This window comes from Polypterus senegalus, chromosome 10, assembly GCF_016835505.1.
Source record: "Polypterus senegalus isolate Bchr_013 chromosome 10, ASM1683550v1, whole genome shotgun sequence".
Taxonomy (NCBI): domain Eukaryota; kingdom Metazoa; phylum Chordata; class Cladistia; order Polypteriformes; family Polypteridae; genus Polypterus; species Polypterus senegalus.
The window spans coordinates 143,997,274-144,023,689 of NC_053163.1; the positions used below are offsets into that span (position 1 = coordinate 143,997,274).

Genomic DNA, 26,416 nt, shown 5'->3' on the forward strand with positions numbered 1-26,416 from the left:
GTTGGTTATTCACACACTGACAATGACTATTTAGTACAGCTAACCGAATACGGAAACTTTTAAGGTGGACAGCTGTTGACACAGGTGGTAGAGGAATTGTGGTAAAGGTTACTACAACGTGCTCCAGAAACCACTCATTTGAAAGTTTAATTATGTAAATGAAAACTTTCTGTCCTTGCAGTACAACACGGTGAGGGAAGTAAACGCTTTACGACAGCCGCCTGCACAACACGCTTCGGATGCACGGTAAGGCGCTATACAAATCACCGTGCTCTACAAGCTCAGTCAGCGTGTATTCGATTGGGGGTGCAGAGGGACTATTTGTCGGCGCAAGGATCCCGCTGTTAGCAGATGAGTGACGGGCCTTCATTCATTCATTCATGGGTCGAGGGGGAGGGGATCTTAAATACGCGAAGGGGGGGAGTGGAGAAAGGATACGAGATGGAGCAAAAACAGTAAGTCGCAAAGAAGAATAAGAAGAAGAAGTCACGGCGACGGGAAAAGCTAAGCAAAGCATAATGAAAGCTCTAGCCGAGATAAGGCAGGTGGTTTGGCGGTGTCTCGCACGCGAGCGGGTGGCTCCCGAGAGCGCGGTCACGGAGGGGTGCAGGGACCGGGGGAGTTTTGGGCTTCTTTATATTTGTAGCTAGGATGTCAACACCTGCTCCCTCACAACTCTCTCTCTTCGGTCGCCTTTCCTAGTCTCACGATTCGGCGTTTGCACGTGGAGTTCGTAAAAACGAGCCTGCTATTCAGTGTCTTTGCTTTTGCGGTTCCATCCTTTGTTGTTGTCCGGTGCACGAGGCAATCGGCTCGGGCGGGCGGGCGGCTTTTTGGCGGGGGGTGGGTAAGTGGGTGGCGGCGACGGTGGGCTTCTCTTTTCACGCCAGGAAACAGGACGTTTCCCCGTGGAAGTGGGGGGATGTGCAGTGCTTGGTGAAGCTTGCTTTGAGAAACTTTTACTTGAACGCTTTTATTTTTCGTTTCCACTCCATGCATCTTTGAATGGCTTTCGCTGTTTTTAAGTTTCCGTGACGAGCTGCCTTGTTATGGGAGTCCACGTGCAGCTTTGCACTGATGGTCGCTAAACCCTCTTGTTATGCTCCGTGGTCGGCGACCTGTTGTTCTGCTTCGGTCGATTTCGTGCCTCGTCATGACAGGCGTGGACATGAGGACTATAAGAAAATGCAAAGAAAGGGCAGCTGAGCCACCCCCCACGCCCCTCCCCCTTTCCTGGCGGCAGGGTCTCGCTCTTTAAATCCCTCGCTCGCTCACATTGTTCGAGGACGGAGAGTTGTTGCACGCATGGAAAGTTTGCTCGCTGTGTCCGAAACGCTTTGGTTTGAAGCGCAGCTTTTTTCAGTGCTCGCTTAACTTTGGAAAAAGCCGTCGAGCTGCTGTTGGTGTACCGGAGTTCGGGAGGACGTTTTTGGACTGCTCAGTTTATTTTACTTTAATGTATTAAAACACTACTTGGGTGGGGGTGTTTCCCTCTCTTTTTCGAGTCGGGTGGGGAAGTTCGACTGGTCAGCCCGGGAACTATGCGAAGTTAGATGGCCGTGCGAGTCGTTTTCCTCGCCCGCCTTCTAATTTGTCCGAGTCGGCGGTCACGTTTGTGTTTCGTGTACGTTTGTTGGAGTTTGAGGTGCGCTCGATCTTGCATTGTACGGATTTAAGCGGACGGCTTAAGAGGTCTGAGTGGGACTGGTAGCCGCCGAGTAAGTCGGCGTGCAGTGTCCCTTCTCCATTTTCGCTTTCAGCATTTTTGCATTCATTATTTATGGATTTGCTCGTTGTTTGTGTGGCGTGTATGAACTGCACTAGTTTGCGCAGGCGGACACGATTTCTAAACGGTGCGCAGCGGCCGCTGGCGGAAGGATTGGAGCGTCGAAGCGCGGTGAGGAGGCGATACGGAGGCTGCGGGGACGGCGGCGCGGTGCGGCGTCGAATCAATGAACACAGAGTCCGTAAAATAATAATCGCGCTCCTCGGTCCCGCACAAGAACTCCACATTCGGGGCGCACCATCCCCCCGGCAACATGGAGAGGAAAAGGTGGGAGTGCTCGGCTCTCCCCCAGGGCTGGAAAAGGGAAGAAGTGACCAGAAAGTCGGGTTTGTCCGCTGGCAAGAGCGATGTCTATTACTATAGGTACTGAGCAAAAGGGGGCATTTTGTAAGCTACCCCGTCAGGGAGGGGGGGCAGGGGCACCTGGGCATTGCGCCACACCCGTCACGCAGGCGGCCTGTGGGTCCCAAGGCCCAGCAGCTCCTTTGGGGAGGGGGCGGAGGGAGCGGGCCGTTGGGAGAAGGGGTGCGGGTGTGGGTTGGATGGGTAGGCGGGGCGGTTAATGTTGATGGTGATGTTGGGGGAGGGGTTGCCCTTCTGCCACGGGAGACATTTCGCGGGGGTCCGATCTGCTCATAACCTGGCTATCGCTAAGGGGGCACTGGAGTAGTACATGCTGTTACCTTGTATTATAGGCCCGATAGCGGCGGCGGCGTGTCAGTGCTTGAGTTGATGGTTGTGCGTATGGCGACTGTACTGTGTGGCTGTTGTCTACAAAGCCGTTTGCCTGGAGGGCATCTGCTTGACGGTGCTTCCAAGAGCTGCCAAGTGCTGGATCTGACAGCAGCCCTACATTGCCACAGTTCCAGTTCCATTTTATATTGGTTGTTTCATAAACTACACAGCCATAAGGAAAATCGTGCTACATTAAAGTATCTAGGATAGGAGTTTTTCTTATTTACAGAAGTACACTGAAAATGACGACCTTGTAGGATGACTAGACCATTACAGGTGTACTTCCTGTATTTTAGATCAAATGAGGCAGTGTTTCACCCACACTGCATTGTGAGCCCAGGACACTTGTGTTTTGTCATTTATGTATGGTAAATTCTTACATTATCAGTTCTTTAGTTTATAGTTTTAAGGGTTCTCATTTAGTGAAATGTGTGGCTGTTGATTTTTGTTTTATCCAGCCTACTGTACTTGGTTAAATACTTGTTATAACATTGTTCAGTGCTAAGGCACTGCCTCCAGAAAAAAATGCTGGATTATGACTTTGTTGTACATCCTGTGTGTTAACATTCGGGTAGTTTTCAGAAGTGGGTGCACTAGCCGAAAGTGTTTTGCAAAAGTACTGTTTGGATGTGCATCCAAAGGTTTACGTGAGTAATAGTAGAAACTATCAGCATACTTGTGCTCAGTTTACTTTTTTGAATTTGACCTTTAAATGTACTGAAAATATACCAATGTTAATATTTTTCAATACTTAAATACATCTTTTCATTAAAGAAAACTGCACTAGTCAAAGCAAATATTAAAATCAACCACCATTAAAGCCGATCAACTTGTTTTTAAAAATGCTAAAATCTTTTCAGTCGGTATCAAACTTTGAAATACTGTTGTTAAAATACAGCCGATACGTAATATGCAACAAGGACCATTTATTTCTGCAGCAGATTTTCTTAGAAAGTATGTAGCGCAAAGTAATTTACAAGATGACGAGAGAAAATAAACTAATACATAAAATAAGTGAATAAAAACACATACCAAAAATAGCAGGACGCAGTATGTACTTGTATAACTGAGAGATACAGGTAATATAAGAATTATACTTTGTCTATGTGGTTTTGGTTTTTAAATGTATAATAAACTCAATGCAGTAGTCGGATGGGTTGGGCTCTGTGGCACGATGTGGAAGAGCACCACAATCTGCCCAAACTCCAGTGGGCATTGCACCCAACCTGTTCCTTTTTTATTTTTAAAGGAATTGATGATGTGGGTCTAATCAATGGGCATATCTGCTGAACATCAAAATAAAGGAACTGGATCCAAGTGTTATGCATTCAGTTATTTCAGGTTGTACAGAACAGGTGCTTGAACATTGTAGCTCATAGGGCTAGCTTTCCTGCCTCAATTTCTAGCCTTCTCAAGGTCTAGTTAGTAGTTCATACATTCACCCGTGACCCTGTAGTTGGGATATAGCAGGTTGGGTAATGGATGTTGATTTTATTGAGAAAAAAAAAATTGGAAAGCACTAGAAGTTTTGGTCTGCTTCCAGATTAGTAAGAGGGATTGCCCGTCCTACTACTACTATTTTGAATTTAGATTCAATGCTCTGTATACCTTGTGTGAGTCTGAAATGTTGGGGAGAGAAATGTTTAAAACAATGTCTTAACATAGTGAGTAAAGTGCAAATTCCATGCAGGTGGAGATGGGACTATAGTTTTAAATACAGGAGTTTGGATTTGCTAGGCAGCAGCATTTACCATGAAACTCATGCTTTGTAATTCTAAATCGGTTAATGTGATAATAAACTTAACTTGTACATTGCATGTGACACATTTCTTGTTTGCTGATGCTTTCAATATCACCAATGTTTTGTTTTAATACTGAAACTCCTGAAATATCAAATATGACAGTTCTGCTATGTGTATAATGCATTACTACACAAGTCTGAGAGATTTTGTACATCTGCTATAGAAACATCCCACATTTGATCAAAGAACAATATATTTTAACAAATGTATTTCACTACCTGTGCCTTACTGTTAACATGCAGGAAGCATTGCAACCTGCACTTCAGAACAGGTAATCCACCAGAAGCTAAGCATGTTTGAGTTGTGCCAGTACTCGCATTAGAGACCATCTAGAACCCCGGTTTCGAACTCCAGGCCTGGAGGGCCACACTGGCTGCAGGTTTTCATTCTAACCATCTTCATTAGTGACCAATTCTTGCTGCTAATTAACTTCTTTTGCTTTAGTTTTAATTAACTTGACTCAGGCCCCTTAGTTGTGTCTCTCTCTCTCTTTTTTTAAATTAGCAGCCAAACAATAATGAGACACAAAACAAGCTGCCACATGACCAGGTCATTAAAACATTTCGACGAGCAGAAAATCAACCGTTTTCGAAATGTCTGCTGTGGCAGAATGAGAGCAGCAACAGACCACAAAATTAAAAACCGGGCTTAATTAACAGCAAGAATCAGCTTCTCATTAATAGATTGGTTGGAGTTTGAAATCCCAGTTTAGCTGCTCATCTGTTGGCTTGTTTCACATCTCATTTTTGTTTGGCTGCCATTTCATGAAGAAACGAATCAATTCAGAGGACTGAATCTTTAAAAGCAGGGCTATTAAAATGAAGGGAAAAGGAGTTAATTAGCAGCAAACTGGTCAATTATTAGGAAAAAGGGTTAGAATGAAAACCTGGAGTTTGACACCCCTGATCTAGAAACGGCTTTTGATTGCTGCTGGAAGAGGTGTTGGCGAGACCAGCAGGGGGTGCTTAACCTGTGGTCTGTGTGTGGATACCAGTGCCCCACTGCAGTGATGGGAACACTGTTGCTGTCCTTCAGATGATACCAAAGAATGAGGTCCCAACTCAATGATAAGATTCCTGGGTGTTTCCTGAGGTCTAGGCTAAATTGCCCTTCTCATCCTGGTCATTCTAACCCCCTAATTCTGCCCTGTCCCTTATTGGTTAACTAAATTCTCTCACCCCTTCACCACCTAATAGCTAAAGTGTGCTGAACATAGTGGTACAAGACTGGTAGCCATTGCATTATTCAGGTGAATTCTACACATGGGTAGTGGTTGAAGTGTTTACTTACTGCCTGTGTAAAATGCTTTTAGGGGAATGGGTGGAGAATAGTGTCAGGATTAATTTGTGTCAGACTGGTATCAGCAAGAGTGAAAGGGAAAGTCTACAGGACAGTAGTGAGACCAGCTTTGTGTTATGGGTTGGAGACAGAGCTAGAGGTGGCAGAGTTAAAGATGCTAAGATTTGCATTGGGTATGATGAGGGTGAACAGGATTAGAAATGATGACAATGAAGGGTCAGCTCAGGTTTGACTGGAGGAAAACGTCAGAGAGGCCAGATTGTGTTGGTTTGGACATGTGCAGAGGAAACATGTTGGGTATATTGGGAAAAGGATGCTAAGGATAGAGCTACTAGGCAAGAGGAAGGCCTATGCGGTTTATGGATGTGGTGAGAGAGAACATGCAGGTAATGGTGGTGACACAGTAAGATGCAGAGGACAAGAAGATATGGAAAAAGGCGATCTGCTGTGGCAACCCCTAACAGGAGCAGCTGAAGAAGGTGGCTAGAAAAGCAATATATAAATGTAATTATTGTATGTGTTCTCGTAGTGTAGTAGTATACACATGCTTATTCTACTGGTTGCATGCAAGCATATCTTTCTGAAAACATGAAGAGCCTATGTCTTTACCGTGGGGCCTATGGCAGGAATGGACCAAGGAGTGAGCCCCCTGTATTGCTCTTGACACATTCAAGCCTAACAAACAACCTATGCAAACACATCTTTGATAAGGCTAGGAATTAAACTTGGATCCACTAAATGTCTGAGGTAACAGCACAAGTCCCTGTGCCTCTAGGTTGCCATATTCCAAAATGTTCTCTATAGTAAATAACTGGATTAAAAAGTAAACTGCTAATTTAATGGGTTTCCTTTGCTGGATTGCCTGTAGCACCCTTGCTGAATATTCTTTGCTGGGGTATATCCATGATTGTGCCCTGTACAGTAATCCCTCCTCAGTCGTGGGGGTTGCGTTCCAGAACCCCCAGCAATAGGTGAAAATCCGTGAAGTAGAAACCATATGTTTGTATGGTTATTTTTATATATTTTAAGCCCTTATAAACTCTCCCACACTAACATTATTCGAGCCCTCTAGACATGAAATAACACCCTTTAGTCAAAAGTTTAAACTGTGCTCCATGACAAGACAGAGATGACAGTTCTTTCTCACAATTAAAAGAATGCAAACATATCTTCTCTTCAAAGGAGCAGCGAATGTCAGAGAGAGAGAGTGTGACAGAAAAGCAAACAATCAAAAAATCAATACGTGCTGTTGGGCTTTTAAGTATGCACACCACGATAAAGCAGCCGCAAAGACGTGATCAATGTGAAGGTAGTCTTTCAGCATTTTTTAGAGTAGCGTCCGTGTCTTCTAGGCAAACGGCCTCTGTGCAAACAGCCCCTCTGCTCACACCCCCTCCGTCAGGCAGAGAGAGTGAGAGAGACGGAGAAAAGCAAACAATCGAGCACCGCTCGGGAAGCACATCGTATATCATTGAGGAGTTTTATTTAATATGTAATACATGTTCTGATTGGGTAGCTTCTAAGCCATCCGCCAATAGCGTCCCTAGTATGAAATCAACTGGGCAAACAAACTGAGGAAGCATGTACCATAAATTAAAAGACCCATTGTCCGCAGAAATCCGCGAACCAGCGAAAAATCTGTGATATATATTTAGATATGCTTATATTTAAAATTCGCGATGGAGTGAAGCCGCGAAAGTCAAAGCACGATATAGCGAGGGATCACTGTATATTGCTGGAGCCCTGTCCCTGTGACCCTAACCTGGGTGGATATTATTTTGCTCTACAAAATATATAGGAGTAAACCTTTTAATAAGTGAAAGTGATTAATAAAGCATTATTTTGCCACTGCATATTGAAATCTTTAGTTACACATTCAGTTCATATCAGTCCTTTAACATGCGCATGGGGAGAATGTGCACTGTACATACAGACCCTGACCCAGGTGGTAACAAAATCTTGAGCTACAGGTGCTGTGTAGCAGGAATGCTACTACCTCAATGTCACCACTCTGGTCTCATTAAAATTTGTGTATAATTTAGTACATGTAATATCGGCTCAGTTGATGGCAATGATTTCATGTTTTGCATCGGTATAATGTCATTCTTTTAGTAAAAGACCGCAACATGTGCATGCATAATGCTACAGCTGGAAAGTATCCAATGTCTTTGTGAAATAATACAATGTATTGTTTGTGGCGGTGGGGTGGACAAGGTTATGAAGCCCTTATGTGACAGCAAGTTCTGATCAGCCAGTGCAGGCAAGGCATTACAGAATTACTACAGAAAATAGTGTTAGAAAAGCTCACTTGGAGATAACAGGCATGGGAGAAGAGTTATGAGATTAAAAGTGTAAATTAATGCTGCAGTTATTTTTAACAATTCCATCAGAGGTCCAGCCAGTATAGAATGAATGATGGAGCAGCTACCTAGTTTGACTAGTTCTTCTGATTGTTCTTAAAATGTTTAGCTGTGGAATAATTCTAAGTAGCACTAGTTTCGCGTTGTCTGTAATAGTTTTTGGTGTAAGTTACAGTATTTATTGCTAATTTAGAACAGCCTATTGTTTAGTTTTTTGTACATACACACGTAGAATGTGTATATATGGACACATCTCCTAAATTTGAGCGGAGTGCCTTCCTTATGCATTTTCAGAGTGCCTTTCAAAAACTAAACAAGTGTGATGGTGCCATGTATGAGAGACCGTGGCGATTTCAGTCTTGGTCCTTATCTTCACATGCAGTGTTTTTCTCAGTTAATTAGGATCATTGATGCAATTAATTGTACTTGTCCGTGTGCTAGTTTTACAGTTCAGCACTACAGGACAAGTATGTGTTTTAATTCTGTAAGAAATACATGCTGAAGGGTTTTAAGCTCCTTGGTATAAACATTTTATTTTGGTTGCAATTGTTTTCATTTTCACTGCACAGTAGTATCGAAATAGAAATGAACATAGGACTATTTCCTGCCTTGTGCCCCTTGTTGATTGGATAGGGTCCGGTCCCTGTGTCGCTGTTTCAAATTAAATAAGAATAGCTAATGGAAGTAATAAGAACTAGTACAAGACCAAATGTTTTTTTAAATAGGCCACATGCGTTACATTTTATCAAAGAGCATCTTTCATGAAATTGAGTATTGATATTTCTGATTTCTTGGTTAGAGACTGCTTCTCCAAAGTAGGTCTTTGGTTAGTTTATTAAAAAATGAGCTTGGTTTGAGCAGACACCTGCAGCAAAGTGGGTTTTTGGGGAGCAGGTTTAAAATGTCATGGGAAATTCTCATCCTTTATTTGACTATTTATCAGTCCTTGGTGAATATTGTTGTGGATGTGGGTGATTGGGTCTCCTTTTCCCAGACTACTGGAGAAGATTGCTTCAGCAACTGGGTAAACAGCAAGGAAACACTCTGCTGCTTTTTACTAGCTGTTATTTTCAGAGTGTAAACTGTGAGTGCATAACAGACGTGCATATTCCACAAACATTGACTAGAATATCATGTTTAAATATGCAAAGCGGTGTATTTTGTTGTGGACATTCAGCAATCATTTCCCATTATGCAACTTGCATGTAGCTGCCCTTATACTAGACTCATGTATGCAAATAGATTGAGACTGCATTTGCAAAATACACCATTTATTGCAAGCATAGACAATAACTGAATACATTTTATGTTCATTTTACTGCACTGTTGAAGGCACTAACCATGTAACTTGCTAGTCCTGCCAGGACAAACATTGTACAATGTAGTGGCAGTGACAAAGCAATAAACTAAAATAAAGAGTAGTATCAATATGTCCCAAACTTTTATATTCAATAATCAGATTCTTTTAGGAACAGAAAGTCAGAATTTGCAATAATACACACTGATACACTATGTAGGCCTACTGCAGCAGATGGTGGTGCTTTGAAATATGAGAAATATCGGTTTAACAGATGTAAAGGAATTTGTATTGCACAGTTCTTAGACAGCATGATCTTGAGCAGTTCATTGGAGGATTCACTAGGAGGGAAGAGCATACAGTAAAAGTCCGTTCAGTGCTTCCATAGAATCTAATAAGCAGTAAAACCAACATTTTTTTCCATTTTAACATTCAATGACTAGTCATTTTTTAAAAATAAATGTATAAGACATGTAAAGGTGTTAAAATATTAAAAAAAAACAGAACATTGGCAGTCCCCTTCACAGCAGTGTTTCTCGATGATATGACAATGCCTGTTTCTGCTGCCACAGTTCTTGACAGTCTTGATCTATAAACATACTATATAAACTTTATACATCATGAGATAAGGCTGCTGTCTCAAATTTCACACCTTTCAGCTTCATTTTGACATCCCAAAGTTTTTTCCTGCTTTTCTGTGTGGAAAAGTGAGTAATGGGCAGTGTGACTGTTCAAAAAGGGGTTGATGAAGACAGCGTTGTGGAATCAATATTATCATGACCTGCACACAATCCACTTTTCTGTATTTTTTGTAGTGTTTCCTCTTTTTTTCCACCGTTTTAAAGGCTTAATTTATCATTGGTATTCTATCTAACAAATTATAATGAACAAAACCCCAATTGTGAAACATTGTTGACTTGTTCATAGTTGACAGACTTTTTTTTTTTTTTCCTTGTTTTATAATTCAGCAAAGCTGGTGACTTGCACAGAGACCAGCAGTTTTATTTTACAGAAAGTGTAAGACATCTACAGTATGCTTTGAATCCGTTATAGCTGTTAGAGAGTTTGCTCAAACAAAAATTGTTGAAACAGTAATCTTGGTTTTTGGTGCCTGAGCAACATACAGTTGACATTAGTAATATGATTTAGTTTCTGTTACATTAAAATCAATGCCAATCTTAAATTAGTTTTCAATGCCATAGACAACTGTTACGTACAGTATGTTCCCTAGTCAGTTTTTTGTAAAATTGTAGAGCCCTAAGAATTTGCTTCTGAACTAAAATTGAAAAACATTGACATTTACTTAATGTAGGCAGAGTTTCATTTACTGCCTGACCTGGAAAATCTACAAAGTACAAGTGCTTCTGAAAAAAAATGTGTTAAACCTGATCAACTAGTGTTGTGGGTATTTAGCATAGTTATTCCTTGCTATGAGAGAAACATTTTCTACTTGTCTAATACAGATTAAACTTTTCTCTTAGACCCATTCTTGAATGTATTAACCAGGTGGTGGTTTTTATTTGTATAGTTACTGATAGACTGTGATATACCAGTGTTCCAACCACACCCCCTTTTTTTGGTGTAATTTATGTAACTGTAGAACCTGGAAAGTAAATACAAAGTAAACCTCTTGGTGCCACAGTGGCAGGAACATTGAGTAAAGTAGTACTAAGGCAAGACTGTGTTCGAGTCTCAGTTCCTGTCCATTTGGAGTTTGGGTGTTCTTTCCATATCTGTGCATGTTCTCTTTGGAGAACATAGTTGAATATAGTTGAATAGGGTAGCATGTTGGCTGAGTGTTCTATTCTTGTCAAAATTGCATGTGTGTGTTATAAATCAACACACTTAACAAATCAGGCTTTTAATGTGATGTTCTAATACTATGTTAGTACAGCAAAGATTACTCACCCTCCCAGTGAGAGAGAGTGGAACCTTACTTTTGACATCTGTGAAGCTCTCCATTTCTTTTCTTACAGCCCAAGTGGGAAGAAGTTTCGGAGTAAGCCACAGTTAGCCCGGTACCTTGGCAACTCTGTGGACTTGAGCTCCTTTGACTTCCGTACTGGCAAGATGCTAATGAGCAAGCTGAACAAAAATCGACAGAGAATGAGATATGATTCTAATAACCAGGCCAAGGTAAGGAAGCTCTTGTACACAATTGTGGCATTGGGAGTTAGTCTGTGGTCATATGGCAGGCGTATTGTGCAATCTAGTGAGTCCAATAGAATGGTGACCCTTAAAGCAATGGAGATTAAGGGTGGGGGTTGATTTGTTTCAATTTTTTTTTTTTTTGTAAAACTAGTTGTGTATGGAATGTTATTTGATTTTAGTAAATTTAATAAATAAAAAAAAGACGGTGAGATGAAGATAGTCAAAAAGATGCAGGCAAAGGTTAAAATGAGAAGGTAAGTCTTCGTGCCCACTATGGTAAAGGAGCAATTTCTTTTCTTTGGCTATCTCTTGCTGTGTCTGGATGTTGTATTTAAAATTTTATTTATGAGTCTTCCAAGTGTATGTTTTGTGGTGTAGAACAACTATCCCTTTCCCTTTTTTTGGTAATCTTTTGTAATTACATACTAAATATGTCTTTGCTGAAAATGTCTATTAGTAACTTAAGGCTGATACTAAATACTATATAAACTAATGAATAAAGCAGTGGAGATTAAGGTTGCAGTTCATTGTTTGGATCCTTTTGGAAATTAAATGTGGTTGTTAGGTATGCATGATGGTAATGGAATATGGATATGGAATACTTGGTGTTCTTGAAAAGAAACCTTTTAGTGCAAATTGTTCCTCCACTTAAGTCCATGTTAATCTGACATGTTGAGGTAAATAGACTTGTTTTTTAAACTGTTAATTTTGTAAATCTGCTGGTTGGGTAGTGAGTGCATCTTGGATAATATGGTACTGGATTCAGTTTGTTCTCTTTATGCAGGGAAAGCCTGATCTAAACACTTCTTTGCCAGTCCGACAAACCGCCTCCATTTTCAAGCAGCCTGTTACAAAGGTTACAAATCATCCTAGCAACAAGGTCAAGACAGATCCCCAGAAGGCCATTGATCAGCCCCGGCAGGTAAGTGATAAGAAGGGTAGTGTGTCAACAAGGAGTTAACAACAATTATATCCCATTTCCACACAAGCATTTATGTTTGCATTTTAATGCTTAAATAACTACATATTCATGAACGTCTCCCTGTTTCTAAATTCAAACCTCCAAACCACCCCCCTCCCCCCCAAAAAAAACAGCTGTTCTGGGAGAAGAAATTAAGTGGCCTCAATGCATTTGACATTGCAGAAGAGTTGGTGAAGACTATGGAACTTCCCAAAGGACTTCAGGGTGAGTTTCCCAGAAATGCTCTTTAGGCCTTGCTGATTCTCATCCATGTGCTTTTATTTTGCAACTTGGGAGCGGACTTGACTCCATTTCGTCTCTTTGGCTTTCCAGGAGTTGGACCAGGCTGTACAGATGAGACGCTTTTGTCTGCAATTGCCAGTGCACTACATACCAGTACAGCACCCATCACTGGACAGATGTCTGCTGCAGTCGAGAAGAACCCTGGAGTCTGGTTAAACACGACTCAGCCTCTTTGCAAAGCATTTATTGTAACGGACGAGGACATTAGGTAAGTTTCCAGTAAGAATTTGTTTCGGCTGGCTTTAGTACTCCTAGAAAGTTGGTTTTATTGATGTGAAGAAGCTAGTCGGTCCAAATTTGACTAGTTTACGTATTTTAAAAGCTGTTGTAACAGGCCCTGTTATTGATATGCTCTAGATCAGGGGTCTCCAGCTCCAGACGTGGAGAGCTACTGTGGCTGCAAGTGTTTATTCTAACTCTTTTCTTAGTGACCAGTTTTTGCTGCTAATTTAACTATTTCCCTTTATTTTAATTGTCCTTTCTTGAGATTCTGACCACAACTCTGACCGCTGAATTGATTCTTTTTTCCTTAAACGGCACCTAAACATAAATCTGATGTGAAGTGAACCAACAGATGGGCAACTAAGTTAGGGACTCCAACCAACTTCACTTCATTCAGTTTCTTAATTTGAAGCCCATTCTCGTTGCTAATTAAACCTGTTATTTAATTCCGTGGCGCTCATTCTGCCATGGCAGACATTTCCAAAACTCCAAAACTGTTGATTTTCTTTTTTTAAGAGCACTGGCTGTCCGTGTTTTGTGGACCTGAGCAGATCGACATTACTGAGGCCCTTACCTTTCTTTATTTTCAGTTATTGTGTGATGGATGCAAGTGGTGGTGGTCTGTGTTGGTACATTTTGTGTCTTAATAATGTTTGGTTGCTAATTTTAAGTAAGAAAAAAAAATAATGAAGGGGCCTGAGTCTTAAGTTGTGCATCAATTAAAATTAAGGCAAAGAGTTAATTAGCAGCAAAAACTGGTCATTAAGAGTTGGAATGAAAACCTGCTGCCACAGTAGCTCTCCAGGACTGAAGTTGGAGACCCCTGCTCTAGATAAACAATTTATCTAATAAGTAATGTTCTGGTTTATTGCAGCATATCTTCCAACACAAAATACTGTGGTGGTGGTGCTTTGATTGCATCCTTAAGTTGTGAAAGCGGTTCATAGGATTCCAGTATTTTAGTGTTCGGTTGGCACTTATACCCATGTCCAATGAAAAGATTTAGCATGGCCTAGCATGCACTGTGGTAGGTGGCAACATCATCTGACTTGGAAAAACTGAACGATTAAAGCCGAAGCTTAACTGAACATGGTGATGACTGTGTACACCATTAGTGCAACATTTCCATCACATTTTGTCCTTGTCTCTGTCTTACTCCCAGCATTCCAAGCTTCATTCTTGGACTCTGTCTGCCTCACTTGCCACCATAGCAGCATTCGCATGTTGCAGTGGTCTAAATCTGTTAGGTCATATTTAGACTGTATTGCTGACCCTAATTTTTACTTTGGTATCTTGTAGAGATTACTTTTGTTATACAACAAAACCTTCAAATGTGACTAGGGGAGGGTGGATAGTTGTCCAGACCGGTTCACCTACCACAACTGTCACCACTCTTTGTGCCTTCAGTACTATCTGTTCATTATGGTCAAGTATAGCTTATGACTGTTTGCCCTCCCCAGGAAACAGGAGGAGCTTGTTTATAATGTACGGAAAAAACTGGAAGAAGCTCTCATGGCAGATATGCTGGCTCATGTGGAGGAGGCATCCTGTGATGGGGACATTGCAAAGGAGGATGAAGATGAGACAGAAGATATGGAGGAAGTATAACCAAGGTAAGCAGAGTTCTTTCAGTTTAAGGGTGAATCACATACTCGAGGGTGTGCATTTAATTAAGACTGAAGCCAGGATGCACTTCTTTACACAGAGTTGTAGGGGTCTGGAATAAACTACTGAGATATGAAGTTGAGGCAGAAATGTTGACAAACCTATAAAGAAGTATCTGGAAGAGAGACTGGCACAGCTTCACTAGTAGCTAAACAAATAAGTTAAATGGCCTAAAAACAATCATTTTGTCAAATTTCTTGTTTTCCTGCAAGCTGGGAGAGAAGAGATTGGGCACCATTATGACATGATTTTAGTGGTTGGTGTGCTAGTAATAGAATTATTGCTTGCATTGTAATTGCATTTTTTATTTTCTGCAGGGCCTTGTGGAACGTGGATTTCCTGATCCCACAGAAGACTCACCAGGACACCAGCTTTCCTGTGGCTTACAAGCGTTGTACACGCAGGTGCTAGAGGACCTGGTTTGCACCATATTTACTTGGGACACGTTCCCTGTTGTTTTTTTTTTTTTTACAATGACTTAATTATAACTGTTAAGAGAAAAGAAGCTCAAGAACAACAAGAAAGTACACTGCTGATCTGACTATAACTTGTTTTTAAAAGTGGTTTTACACCTCCTGTTCTAAGCTGAGGTGTTGGTACAGAGGCATGCCCAGTGGTGGTTAGCCACTTCACCCAGGCTCCAATCCCATTTGTACCTCATTTTGTTTACTTCCCAAGAAAGGAGCAAAAAAAAAAAAAAAACCTTTAAAAGGACTTTATTTAAAATAAAAGGATCCCTGTCTGCTGAACATGGTCTTGAAATAGGTATCATCTTGTACGTTTTGTCGTCTTAATCTTTCTACAAGGTTACAGTGTAAATATTTTAAGCTGATGGAAGTAATGTGGCTTGAGTGGATACTACCTAAATCTCTAAAAGCTTGTTTTGTGTGTTTTAATTTTTCTGTATTCCTCAAACCTTTGTGTGAATGCTTGGGTCCCACCTCTATTGCTATGCTTTTTTTTTTTTTTGTTTTTATAATAAATTGGGTCAAGATTGATATAATTGAATGAACAAGATGGAAAAAAGGAACTCCCCTTTTGAGCAGCTGGAATCAGTCCTTTGCATACTTCATTATAACATAAAGATCTTTGTAAGGGTTGAAATGTCCTGCTTAATACTGTTGGATTTTTTTTGTAAAGTTATGTTTCGATTCTATCGTGTCTCGAGTGTTTTGTTTTTAATATGTTTTTGCAGTCTGCTTTGAGACCGAGGTCTGTTTTTATTTAGGTTGATGCGTCATTATTCAGTGATGTTAAATTATTAAAGGAATTGGAGCTGCTTCGTAAGTCATAGAGGCCCGAGGTTGTAGTTGGTTTCCGGCCTCCTGAAGCTTTGCCTTCTGTGTAATCTTAACCTTGGCTGATCGATCACATTGACAGGATAATGAAAGTGGACTCCCACTCTCCAGTGTTATTGACTTCATGTCATTCTGATGGTTTTTATATTTAGAGTTTGGGGGGTAAAATATTCTCATGCCTGAAAATGCTATGCTGCAGCTTGCTTAACACCCTCCCCCAAATCCCCCCCCTCTCTAATCCTGAATATTCCCAGAATTCTTAGCATCGGGCATTAACAGATTTGTTTCTTTTACAAACATGTTAAGTAAGTCCCATCCAGGGACAACATTGAAAACAATGTCAGCCTATTATTTAACAAAAAGTAAAAATATGTATATTACTAACTGAATGTTTTCCCCAGCAAGACATTTATAAGGTAGATTTTGTTACTTTATGCTGCATGGCAACGTGATCCTTTGCTGAAGGAATGCTTCACTATTTATGTGGAATTTAAAGTTGTGCAACAGGCAGTCTGTTAATCCATCTTTTTTTTTTTTTTTTGCGCCATCAGGACGACACCAAAAGCTCAATTTTCCATTTCAATTGTGTATGTTAAGTAAAACCCTTGGGAGGTTTTGGATAACCCAATGATTCTTTAGCCTTAAACAAGAACTGTTGTTTTTTCGTGTGGAATCTCCCACTGTCCCTAATCTTTCCTTCTGACGACTAGTATTTTAAACCTGATTTGCTGAGGCCAATGTTGACCACACCCCATGTTTTTTGTTTGCTCTCCTCATATCCAGCACTTTCTAAAGGTTCCTGCTAAACTTTGAAGGGCTTGGTGCCCACCTAAAAACGTAAGAAGCTGTTGTTGTGGACTTTAAAACCACAGGGGTCTGCCCTTTTATTTCTCACTTGAGCTCCAGAGTCACTTTGTATGGCTGAGCTCAAACTGTCTTTTACACAAAAAAAGGCTTTGTGGGGTTGATTTTTTTTATCCAAATCTTTCATCCGGGGCACCACTCCGGTGTAATGGGTCACATAGCAGCTGTGTAACTCTGGTGGTCCTCTATTTAAACCCCACTCTGTGCATTGCCTGTGTGGAGTTTGTGTACCAGCCTTTGCTGTGGGAGTTTTTTCCCCATAACCCTCCTTATCCCAACACTGTGTAGGTTTATCTTATTGACGACTAAACTGGTTCTGCATGAGAGGCTGCACTAGACTGAAGCACTCACTGGTTTTTTCATGCTGGGGACAACACTCATGGAGTAGGCACGTAATGGAAAAATACTTTGGACAAAAATATGCACATTTATTTTGAAATGTCACAAAAACCCCCGTGATATGCTAGTGTAAATACGTTGAATGTTTTTTTTGCTTATTTCTTTATTTTGCTGAACATGCAATCACACAAATGAATAAAAACTTTTCTGCCATCAAAGTTGCACGGGTCTGCTATAGTGCAGTGGTCTCAAACTCCAGTCCTGGAAGGCTGCAGGTTTTCATTCTAACCCTTAATGAGTCATCTGTTTTTGCTGCTAATGAACTTCTTTTGAAATCATTGTAATTGACTTGCTCTTGATGGCGCAGACCCCTTAGTTAGCAGCCAAACAATAATGACGTACATAATGAACCAAAACGTGACCAGCAAACTGGACCATCATACAATATCTGAAAATAAAAAAGGTGAAAGTCTCAGGAATGCTGATCTGCTCAGGTCCACATGATGTCCTAACAGAGAGCTCTTAGAAAAGATCAATAACTTCAGAAATGTCTGCTATTGCACAAGGAGAGCAGCAACAAGCCCTGGAATTAAAGAATCGGCGCCTTGATAAGCAACTTGTTGGAGTTGGAGGACCTGACTTAGTTGGTCTACTGCTGGCTCACTCACTCCACGCTTCTTTTCTGTTTGGGTGCCATTTAAGGAAAGAAATGAAGCGATTCAGAGAAACAAAGGAGAATTTAGGTGAACAAATCTTAAAAACAAGTCAATTAAAATGAATGCTCAAGAAATCAACTAGTAGCAAAAACTGGTCACTAATTAAGAAAAGGGTTAGAATGAATACCTGCAGCCCTCCAGGACCAGAGTTCGAGACCACTGCTCTCGTGTGGACTTTTCCCCACTACTGCCAATTCACAATGATGGAAAACAAGTTTTCATTTCAAGACATATTTCACGTTGCATGTGCTGTCACTGAAATAAACGAGCAACAAAAAAGATTTAATGAAACATTTATTTACATATTTGGGCAAATTTGTTGGTACCCCTCTATATAAAGTTGTCTCTTAAATAATTTGAAACCGACTGAAGTCCTTGGCAGACATCATTTCTTCCAAGTTTAGCAGGAGTTTTGATTTCACAGAATATTTCAAATAATAAAACAAATGAAAATGTTGATGTGTAAACCTAATATTTTGCTACACAACCTTCAGAGGTTATCACTGCCAACAGGCAATTCCTGGCGCTGTCCGTGCGCTGTCTGCTCCTGCCAACATGTCTGCCCCCACGCGAACTGCTCCAGATGTGTCAGGTTTGAAGGGGTCTTCTTCACTGCTGTATGTTTCAGTTTGATGAGATTCGAATTGGGGCTCAGAGAAGGCCACTTCACAGTAGTCCAGAGTTTTCTTCTTCACCATTCTTGGGTGCTTTTCGCTGTGTGTTTTGGCTCGTTATTCTATTGGAGGGTCCATGACCTGCGACTGAGATGGAGCTTTTTGACACTGGGCAGGACATTTCACTCCAGAATATCTTGATGGTCTTGAGATTTCATTGTTCCCTGCACAGACTCAAGGCAGACACAGAAAAGTGTCTCCATGTTTCACAGTAGCTATAGTGGTCATTTCTTTGAAAGCTTCATTGTTCAGCTGTGCACATTCAGCTGATGTGTTTTGCCAGAAAGTTCCAATTTTGTCTCCTCTGTCCAAAGGACATTCTGTCTGAAGCACTGTGGTTTGTCAGTATGAATGCATTTTAGCAAATTCCAGCCTACGTTTTTGTTTTACTTCTAACAGTGGGGTCCTCGTTCATTGAGTCCACTCAAAAAGCCACGGGTGGTGCGATCAGACACTGATGGACTGTGGCCTTGGAGTTCAGCTTGGTTCTCTTTGGATGTTGCCGTTGGCTTTGTGTCTTCCATTCTCATTGTTCTCCTGGCCATTCTGGGGTTGGTTTTCCTTTTGTGGTCATGTCCAAGGAGGTTGGCTACAGTCCCATGGGACTTTAAACTTATTAATAATGTTTGCAACTGTTGTCACAGGAACATCAAGCTGCTTTGAGATGATCTCCCACCCCTTTCCCTTTAACATGTCTTTAATTTCCTTTCTGACCTCCTCAGACTTCCATCCTTCCATTATCCAACCCGCTATATCCTAACTACAGAGTCACGGGGGTCTGCTGGAGCCAATACCAGCCAACACAGGGTGCAAGGCAGGAAACAAAGCCCTGGCAGGGCGCCAGCCCACCGCAGGGCACACACTAGGGACAATTTAGAATCGCCAATCCACCTAACCTGCATGTCTTTGGACTGTGGGAGGAAACTCTCCTCAGACAACAATAACATTTATTTATATAGCACATTTTCATACAAAATATGTAACTCAAAGTGCTTTACATAATGAAGAATAGAAAAATAAAAGACACAGTAAATTAAATAAGTCAACATTAATTAACATAGAATAAGAGTAAGGTCTGATGACCAGGGAGGAGAGAAAAAAAAAAAAAACTCCAGACGGCTGGAAAAATAAAATCTGCAGGGATTCCAGGCCATGAGACCACCCAGTCCCCTCTGGGTATTCTATCTAACATAAATGAAACAGTCCTTTTTGTATTTAGGGTTCTAACAGAAGGACTTGATGATGATGGTCATGTAGACTTCTGGCTTTTAGTCCATCAATGTTGGAGCATCATGATGCTTTGAGTAGGTGGTGATGGTGCAGGCCGCCACCACAAAGAAACCAGAAAAAGAAACAGAAGAGAGAGTAGGGGTCAGTACGGATTTTAGGGCCACCATAAATAGTTATTATGATGAGTTGAACATACAGAGTATCAGGATTAAGTTAAAGTGAAGTTATGAGAAGGCCATGTTAAAGTAATGTGTTTTCAGCAGTGTTTTAAAGTGCTCTACTGTATCAGCCTGGCGAATTCCTATTGGCAGGCTATTCCAGATTTTAGGTGCATAACAGCAGAAGGCCGCCTCACCACTTCTTCTAAGTTTTGCTTTTGGAATTATAAGGAGACACTCATTAGAGGATCTAAGGTTGCGATTTGGAATATAGGATGTCGGACATTCTGATATATAAGATGGAGTGAGATTATTTAAGGCTTTATAAACCATAAGCAGAATTTTAAAGTCAATTCTGAAAGACACAGGTAACCAGTGTAGTGAAACTGGAGAAATGTGTTCGGATTTTCTTTTCCTAGTTAGGATTCTAGCAGCTCCATTCTGCACTCGTTGCAAACGATTGATGTCTTTTGGGTAGTCCTGAGAGGAGTGCGTTACAGTAATCTAGTCGACTGAAAACAAACGCGTGAACTAATTTTTCAGCATCTTTCAATGATATAAGAGGTCTAACTTTTGCTATGTTTCTTAAGTGAAAAAATGCTGTCCTAGTGGTCTGATGAATATGCGATTTAAAATACAGGTTATAGTCAACGGTTACCCCTAAGTTTTTTATTTCCGTCTTGACTTTTAATCCTAATGCATCAAGTTTATTTCTGATAACCTCATTGAATCCATTATTGCCAATCACTAAAATTTCAGTTTTGTCTTTATTTAGCTTGAGAAAATTACTATTCATCCATTCTGAGATACAAGTCAGACATTGTGCTAGTAAATCGAGAGAGTCGGAGTCATCAGGTGCTATTGATAAGTACAGCTGTGTGTCATCAGCATAGCTGTGGTAACTCACATTGTGCCCTGAGATAATCTGACCTAACGGAAGCATGGAGATCGAAAAGAGCAGCGGACCCAGGATAGAGCCTTGTGGAACACCATATAGAATATCATGTCTTTGAGTTGTAATTACCACAACTAACAAAGAATTTTCTCCCTGCCAGGTAGGATTCAAACCAATTTAAGACACTGCCAGAGAGGCCCACCCATAGACTAAGGTTATTTCTAAGAATATTGTGATCAATGGTGTCAAGTGCAGCACTCAGGTCTAAGAGGATGAGAACAGATAAATAGCCTCTGTCTGAATTCACCCGCAAATCATTTACTACTTTAATGAGTGCAGTTTCTGTGCTGTGATTTGTTCTAAAACCCGACTGAAATTTATCAAGAATAGCATGTTTATTGAGGTGGTCATTTAACTGCATAATGGCTGCCTTCTCCAGAACTTTACTTAAGAAGGGCAGGTTAGAAATGGGTCTAGAATTTTCAAAAGCAGAGGGGTCAAGATTATTTTTCTCAAGTAGGGGTTTAACTACAGCAGTCTTAAGACAATCTGGGAAGACCCCCCTATCTAAGGACAAGTTTACTATGTCAGGAATATTATGAATTAGCATGCCTGATACTTCTTTGAAAAAGCTTGTTGGTATTGGGTCAAGGACGCAGGTGGAGGGTTTCAGTTGAGAGATTATTTTATGTAAATCAGGTAAATCTATCCTGGTGAAAGAATGTAATTTGTTTATAATGGAGTACTAGGGCTTAGGAGGATCCGCAGTGTTGGGGAAATGTACTATATTATTACTAATATCATTGATTTTTTGATTGAAAAATACAGCAATAGCCTTACAGGTTTCACTGGAAGTATTTTGGAGGCATTCCTTTGAGTTACCCGGGTTTAGCAGATGATCAATTGTAGAAAATAAGACTCTGGGATTACTGGCATTGTTATTTATAATCTTAGAGAAATAGCAGCGCCTCTCAAGACGGACTGTGTTATTGTATTCTGTTATTTTAACTTTTAATATCTCAGTGGATAATCAGTTTAGTCTTCCTCCATTTACGCTCAGCTCTACGGCATGTTCTTTTTAAATCAGACACTCTTTGGGTCTTCCATGGTATAACAATGCTAGAAGATTTTTTAACTGTCTTTTCAGGTGCAACTATGTCAACAGCAGCTCTCACTTTAGAATTAAAGTTTTCCACCTTACTATTTACATTATCCTCGCTATTATAGTTGGCACTATAAACGGACTGATTGCTTAGAATGTTTGTAAGTTTTAAAGCTGCTGCTGAGTCAAAGAAGTGTTTTGTAACAAAATGCTTCTCATGAGTATTTTCTATCTTTATTTCTATATTAAATAGTAGAAGGAAATGGTCTGATAGACCAATATCAATGACCTGCTTCACATCCAATTTAAATCCTTTAGTAATCACTAAGTCTAACGTATGGCCTGCTTTATGTGTAGGCTGATTAACGAGCGTCTCAAATAAAAAGAGTCCAGGAGGTTCATGAATTCCTTTACTTTTAGGTCACACTGATTATCGATATGAAAGAGTGTGTCATAGTTCGTAATTAAAATTGACATTAAGTCTGAGAATTCCTCAAAGAAAGACGCGTTAAATTTAGGAGGTCTATACACAGATAATACTAGAACGTGAGAATCTGCGTGCATAACAATGGCGAGATACTCAAAGTATTTGAATTTACCAAAACTAACATCTTTACACTTTAACCGACAGGAACAGATGTTTGCCAAGCCGCCCCCCTTTTTTCCCTGGCAATCCGCAATTTGTAATCCGGAGGCGCAGATTCTCTGGTCCGTGTTCAGTGTGGGACACCTGATGACATCAAACAGCAGAGTGGTGACTATTCTCGATTTAAATCAGCTGAATGACTGATTGCACGATTGGAGACATGTGATATGAAATCAGGAAAACGGCAAGTTTGAAAAATCCCTCAAAACCAATTGCTTGGCATCTTTTCTAAGGGGGTCCTAACAAACGTGTGCAGGCCATTTTGGAAGGTCTTTGTAGAATAAACACCACTTGATCTCTTGTCCCACTTGGACATCCGAAAGGAATGTGTGCTGGAAGGGGACCAACAGATTTATCACATTTCACAATACAGGTGGGTGTATATACGGTATGTATAGTTATTAATCTATCTATTTATGTGTTTATTTTAAAGAGCTTCTGTAAAAAGCCAGCTTTCACCTTGGGGACAAATAAAGTATCCATCTATCATATAGTCTTTCATATCTATCTATCTCTCTCTCTCTCTCTCTCTATCAATCATATAGTGCCTTTTATATCAATCTATCTCTGTTAATCTATCAATCATATGGTGCCTTTCATATCTATTATATCGCACCTTTCCCATCTATCTATTATACAGTGCCTTTCATATCTATCTGTCATTATATGTTATATAGTGCCTTTCACATCTATATTATATAGTTCATTTTACATCTGTCTATCTATTATATAGTGCCTTTCATATTTATCATTCTGCGAATGTTAAAGGAAGACCACATGCAAACACAAAAAGAAATACTTGAGTGAGCAAGTAAATGAAAATCATAAACATCTAATAATAATAATATATATTCCAATTTCTGATTATTCCTACCAATTTCCTGTTTCGATTCCAAATACACTCCACGGTAAAATTGTGCTTTTCAGTGACCACCAACAAGCGCCACGTCACTAGGGAAGGCCGTGATTGGTGTGACGCAGGCGTGTCGTGCTCAGGGTCAGTCATGTGCGGCGAGTTCACGAGCGACCTAATCGTCATCTTATTTCTTATTTGACTGATTTCTTTGCGCAGGCCCCTTACAACATTCACAGCTGTTCTTTTCAGTACAGGCAGGTGAAGTCACTCGCTGTTGTTCATGCCATGTCAGCAGCAGGATTTGAGTCCCTTTCGCCTTGGCATGTCGTCCTCCTCTCCTCGTGTCACTCTGGTTTTCCTCTCGGTGTGACAGAAGTAGCCCAGCAGTCCTAATGAAGGCTGTACACAATACCTTGAGTGCTGTGCTTTGTTGAGACTCTTCTAAGGAGATGTCAGTCTGGGCAGGGCTGTCTTCATGTACGGGCACAATGGGCACTGGCTGGGGACCCCAGGAGCTTTGGGGTCCGCGATGTTTCAGATGCCCATGTTTGTTTCTGTTTTGCTATCAAAGTCAGACACTACTTTCCACCGTCCTTATGATCCCCCCATGCTCTCCCACTCCATCTACTGACTTAAAAAAGAATAAAGATTGACTGAGTGTAAATGAATTTAATCCACCAAAAGCAATTCAGCATCAAAAAAGTCAATTCTGGCCAACTGGTGTGGTGTCTCACCAGAAGCGGATTTGGGGGGGTGGGGGCGGTTTTATGTTTGAACAGAGAAGGAAAACAGAAGTGTTGTTGTTTTGGTGGATGATAATATAGAATAATGCATATGTGACCTGCTGTTTCTGATATATATATATATATATATATATATACAGAGCATCCAGAAAGTATTCACAGCGCATCACTTTTTCCACATTTTGTTATGTCACAGCCTTATTCCAAAATGGATTCAATTCATTTTATTTTTCAGAATTCTACACACAACACCCCATAATGACAACGTGAAAAAAGCTTACTTGAGGTTTTTGCAAATTTATTAAAAATAAAACAATTGAGAAAGCACATGTACATAAGTATTCATAGCCTTTGCCATGAAGCTCCAAATTGAGCTCAAGTGCATCCTGTTTCCCCTGATCATCCTTGAGATGTTTCTGCAGCTTAATTGGAGTCCACCTGTGGTAAATTCAGTTGATTGGACCTGATTTGGAGAGGCACACACCTGTCTATAGAAGGTCCCACAGTTGACAGTTCATGTCAGAGCACAAACCAAGCATGAAGTCAAAGGAATTGTCTGTAAACCTCCGAGACAGGATTGTCTCGAGGCACAAATCTGGGGAAGGTTACAGAAATATTTCAGCTGCTTTGAAGGTCCCAATGAGCACAGTGACCTCCATCATCCGTAAGTGGAAGAAGTTCGAAACCACCAGGACTCTTCCTAGAGCTGGCCGGCCATCTAAACTGAGTGATCAGGGGAAAAGGGCCTTAGTCAGGGAGGTGACCAAGAACCCGATGGTCACTCGGTCAGAGGTCCTTTGTGGAGAGAGGAGAACCTTCCAGAAGGACAAACCATCTCTGCAGCAATCCACCAATCAGGCCTGTATGGTAGAGTGGCCAGACGGAAGCCACTCCTTAGTAAAAGGCACATGGCAGCCCGCCTGGAGTTTGCCAAAAGGCACCTGAAGGACTCTCAGACCATGAGAAACAAAATTCTCTGGTCTGATGAGACAAAATTGAACTCTTTGGTGTGAATGCCAGGCGTCACGTTTGGAGGAAGCCAGGCACCGCTCATCACCAGGCCAATACCATCCTTACAGTGAAGCATGGTGGTGGCAGCATCATGCTGTGGGGATGTTTTTCAGCGACAGGAACTGGGAGACTAGTCAGGATAAAGGGAAAGATGACTGCAGCAATGTACAGAGACATCCTGGATGAAAACCTGCTCCAGAGCGCTCTTGACCTCAGACTGGGGCGACGGTTCATCTTTCAGCAGGACGACGACCCTAAGCACACAGCCAAGATATCAAAGGAGTGACTTCAGGACAACTCTGTGAATGTCCTTGAGTGGCCCAGCCAGAGCCCAGACTTGAATCTGATTGAACATCTCTGGAGAGATCTTAAAATGGCTGTGCACCGACGCTTCCCATCCAACCTGATGGAGCTTGAGAGGTGCTGCAAAGAGGAATGGGCGAAACTGGCCAAGGATTGGTGTGCCAAGCTTGTGGCATCATATTCAAAAACATCGACAAAGTATTGAGCAAAGGCTGTGAATACTTATGTACATGGGATTTCTCAGTTTTTTTATTTTTAATAAATTTGCAAAAACCTCAAGTAAACTTTTTCACATTGTCATTATGGGGTGTTGTGTGTAGAATTCTGAAAAATAAAATGAATTTAATCCATTTTGGAATAAGGCTGTAACATAACAAAATGTGGAGAAAGTGATGCGCTGTGAATACTTTCCGGATGCACTGTATGTATATATTGTGACGTGTGAGTCTCTGTCTTGCACCACACAACACGAGGCTGAGTCTCAGTACTTTAGCAACAGCAGCTTTATTCACTTGAAACAGAAACAGCACAGTTATTTATTGTAGCCGGATCTGCCGCTGTCTTATGCACAGACACAGCAATCAGGCAGGGTCATGGTCAGGTTAGTGGCTGAGTAATACTGTGCTCTTGCATTTATAATATTCCTTGCATCACCCATCGATGGCAGGCGCTCATAGTGTGACTGTGATCTTTTAGGATTTGCTACTGTGGCGAGCTGCTACAGTGCTGGGAGCCTGCACTTGCTCCGGCGACCGATAATCTGTTTTCCACAGACGCGGCGAATGTGCTTCGGGTCACTCTAAAGCATGTCGTCCCATTAGGGGGCTCCCCAACAGAGTTTAGAAACCTTACAATATATATGTACTAGGGCAGGAGTGGCCAACCCGCGGCTCTTCGAAGTTTGCGTTTGTGTGTTTTTTTTTAATGTTCGTGCTCGCTTCGCTTGAGTTCAATACGGTATTTTCATCAATGTGCGCGAGATGAAAATACCGCAAAGTTT

At 41.0% G+C, this 26,416-nt stretch overlaps 1 protein-coding gene across 4 annotated transcripts; it reads left to right on the forward strand.

Annotated features, from left to right (window-relative positions):
• Positions 1-394: 394 nt before the first annotated feature.
• Positions 395-15,737, forward strand: mbd3a (methyl-CpG binding domain protein 3a). 4 transcript variants are annotated; one of them, XM_039766940.1, is made up of 7 exons: positions 395-455; positions 11,256-11,415; positions 12,215-12,352; positions 12,526-12,616; positions 12,725-12,902; positions 14,377-14,529; positions 14,899-15,737. In XM_039766940.1, the coding sequence occupies exons 1-6, from the start codon at positions 442-444 to the stop codon at positions 14,522-14,524; spliced, it is 729 nt and encodes a 242-aa protein (XP_039622874.1). In that variant the 5' UTR covers positions 395-441; the 3' UTR covers positions 14,525-14,529; positions 14,899-15,737. The 4 variants fall into 4 exon arrangements, with proteins under 4 accessions (XP_039622874.1, XP_039622875.1, XP_039622873.1 ...); XM_039766941.1 differs by having other exon boundaries at positions 448-541; XM_039766939.1 differs by lacking the exon at positions 395-455 and adding an exon at positions 1,812-2,149.
• The last annotated feature ends 10,679 nt before the right edge of the window (positions 15,738-26,416 follow it).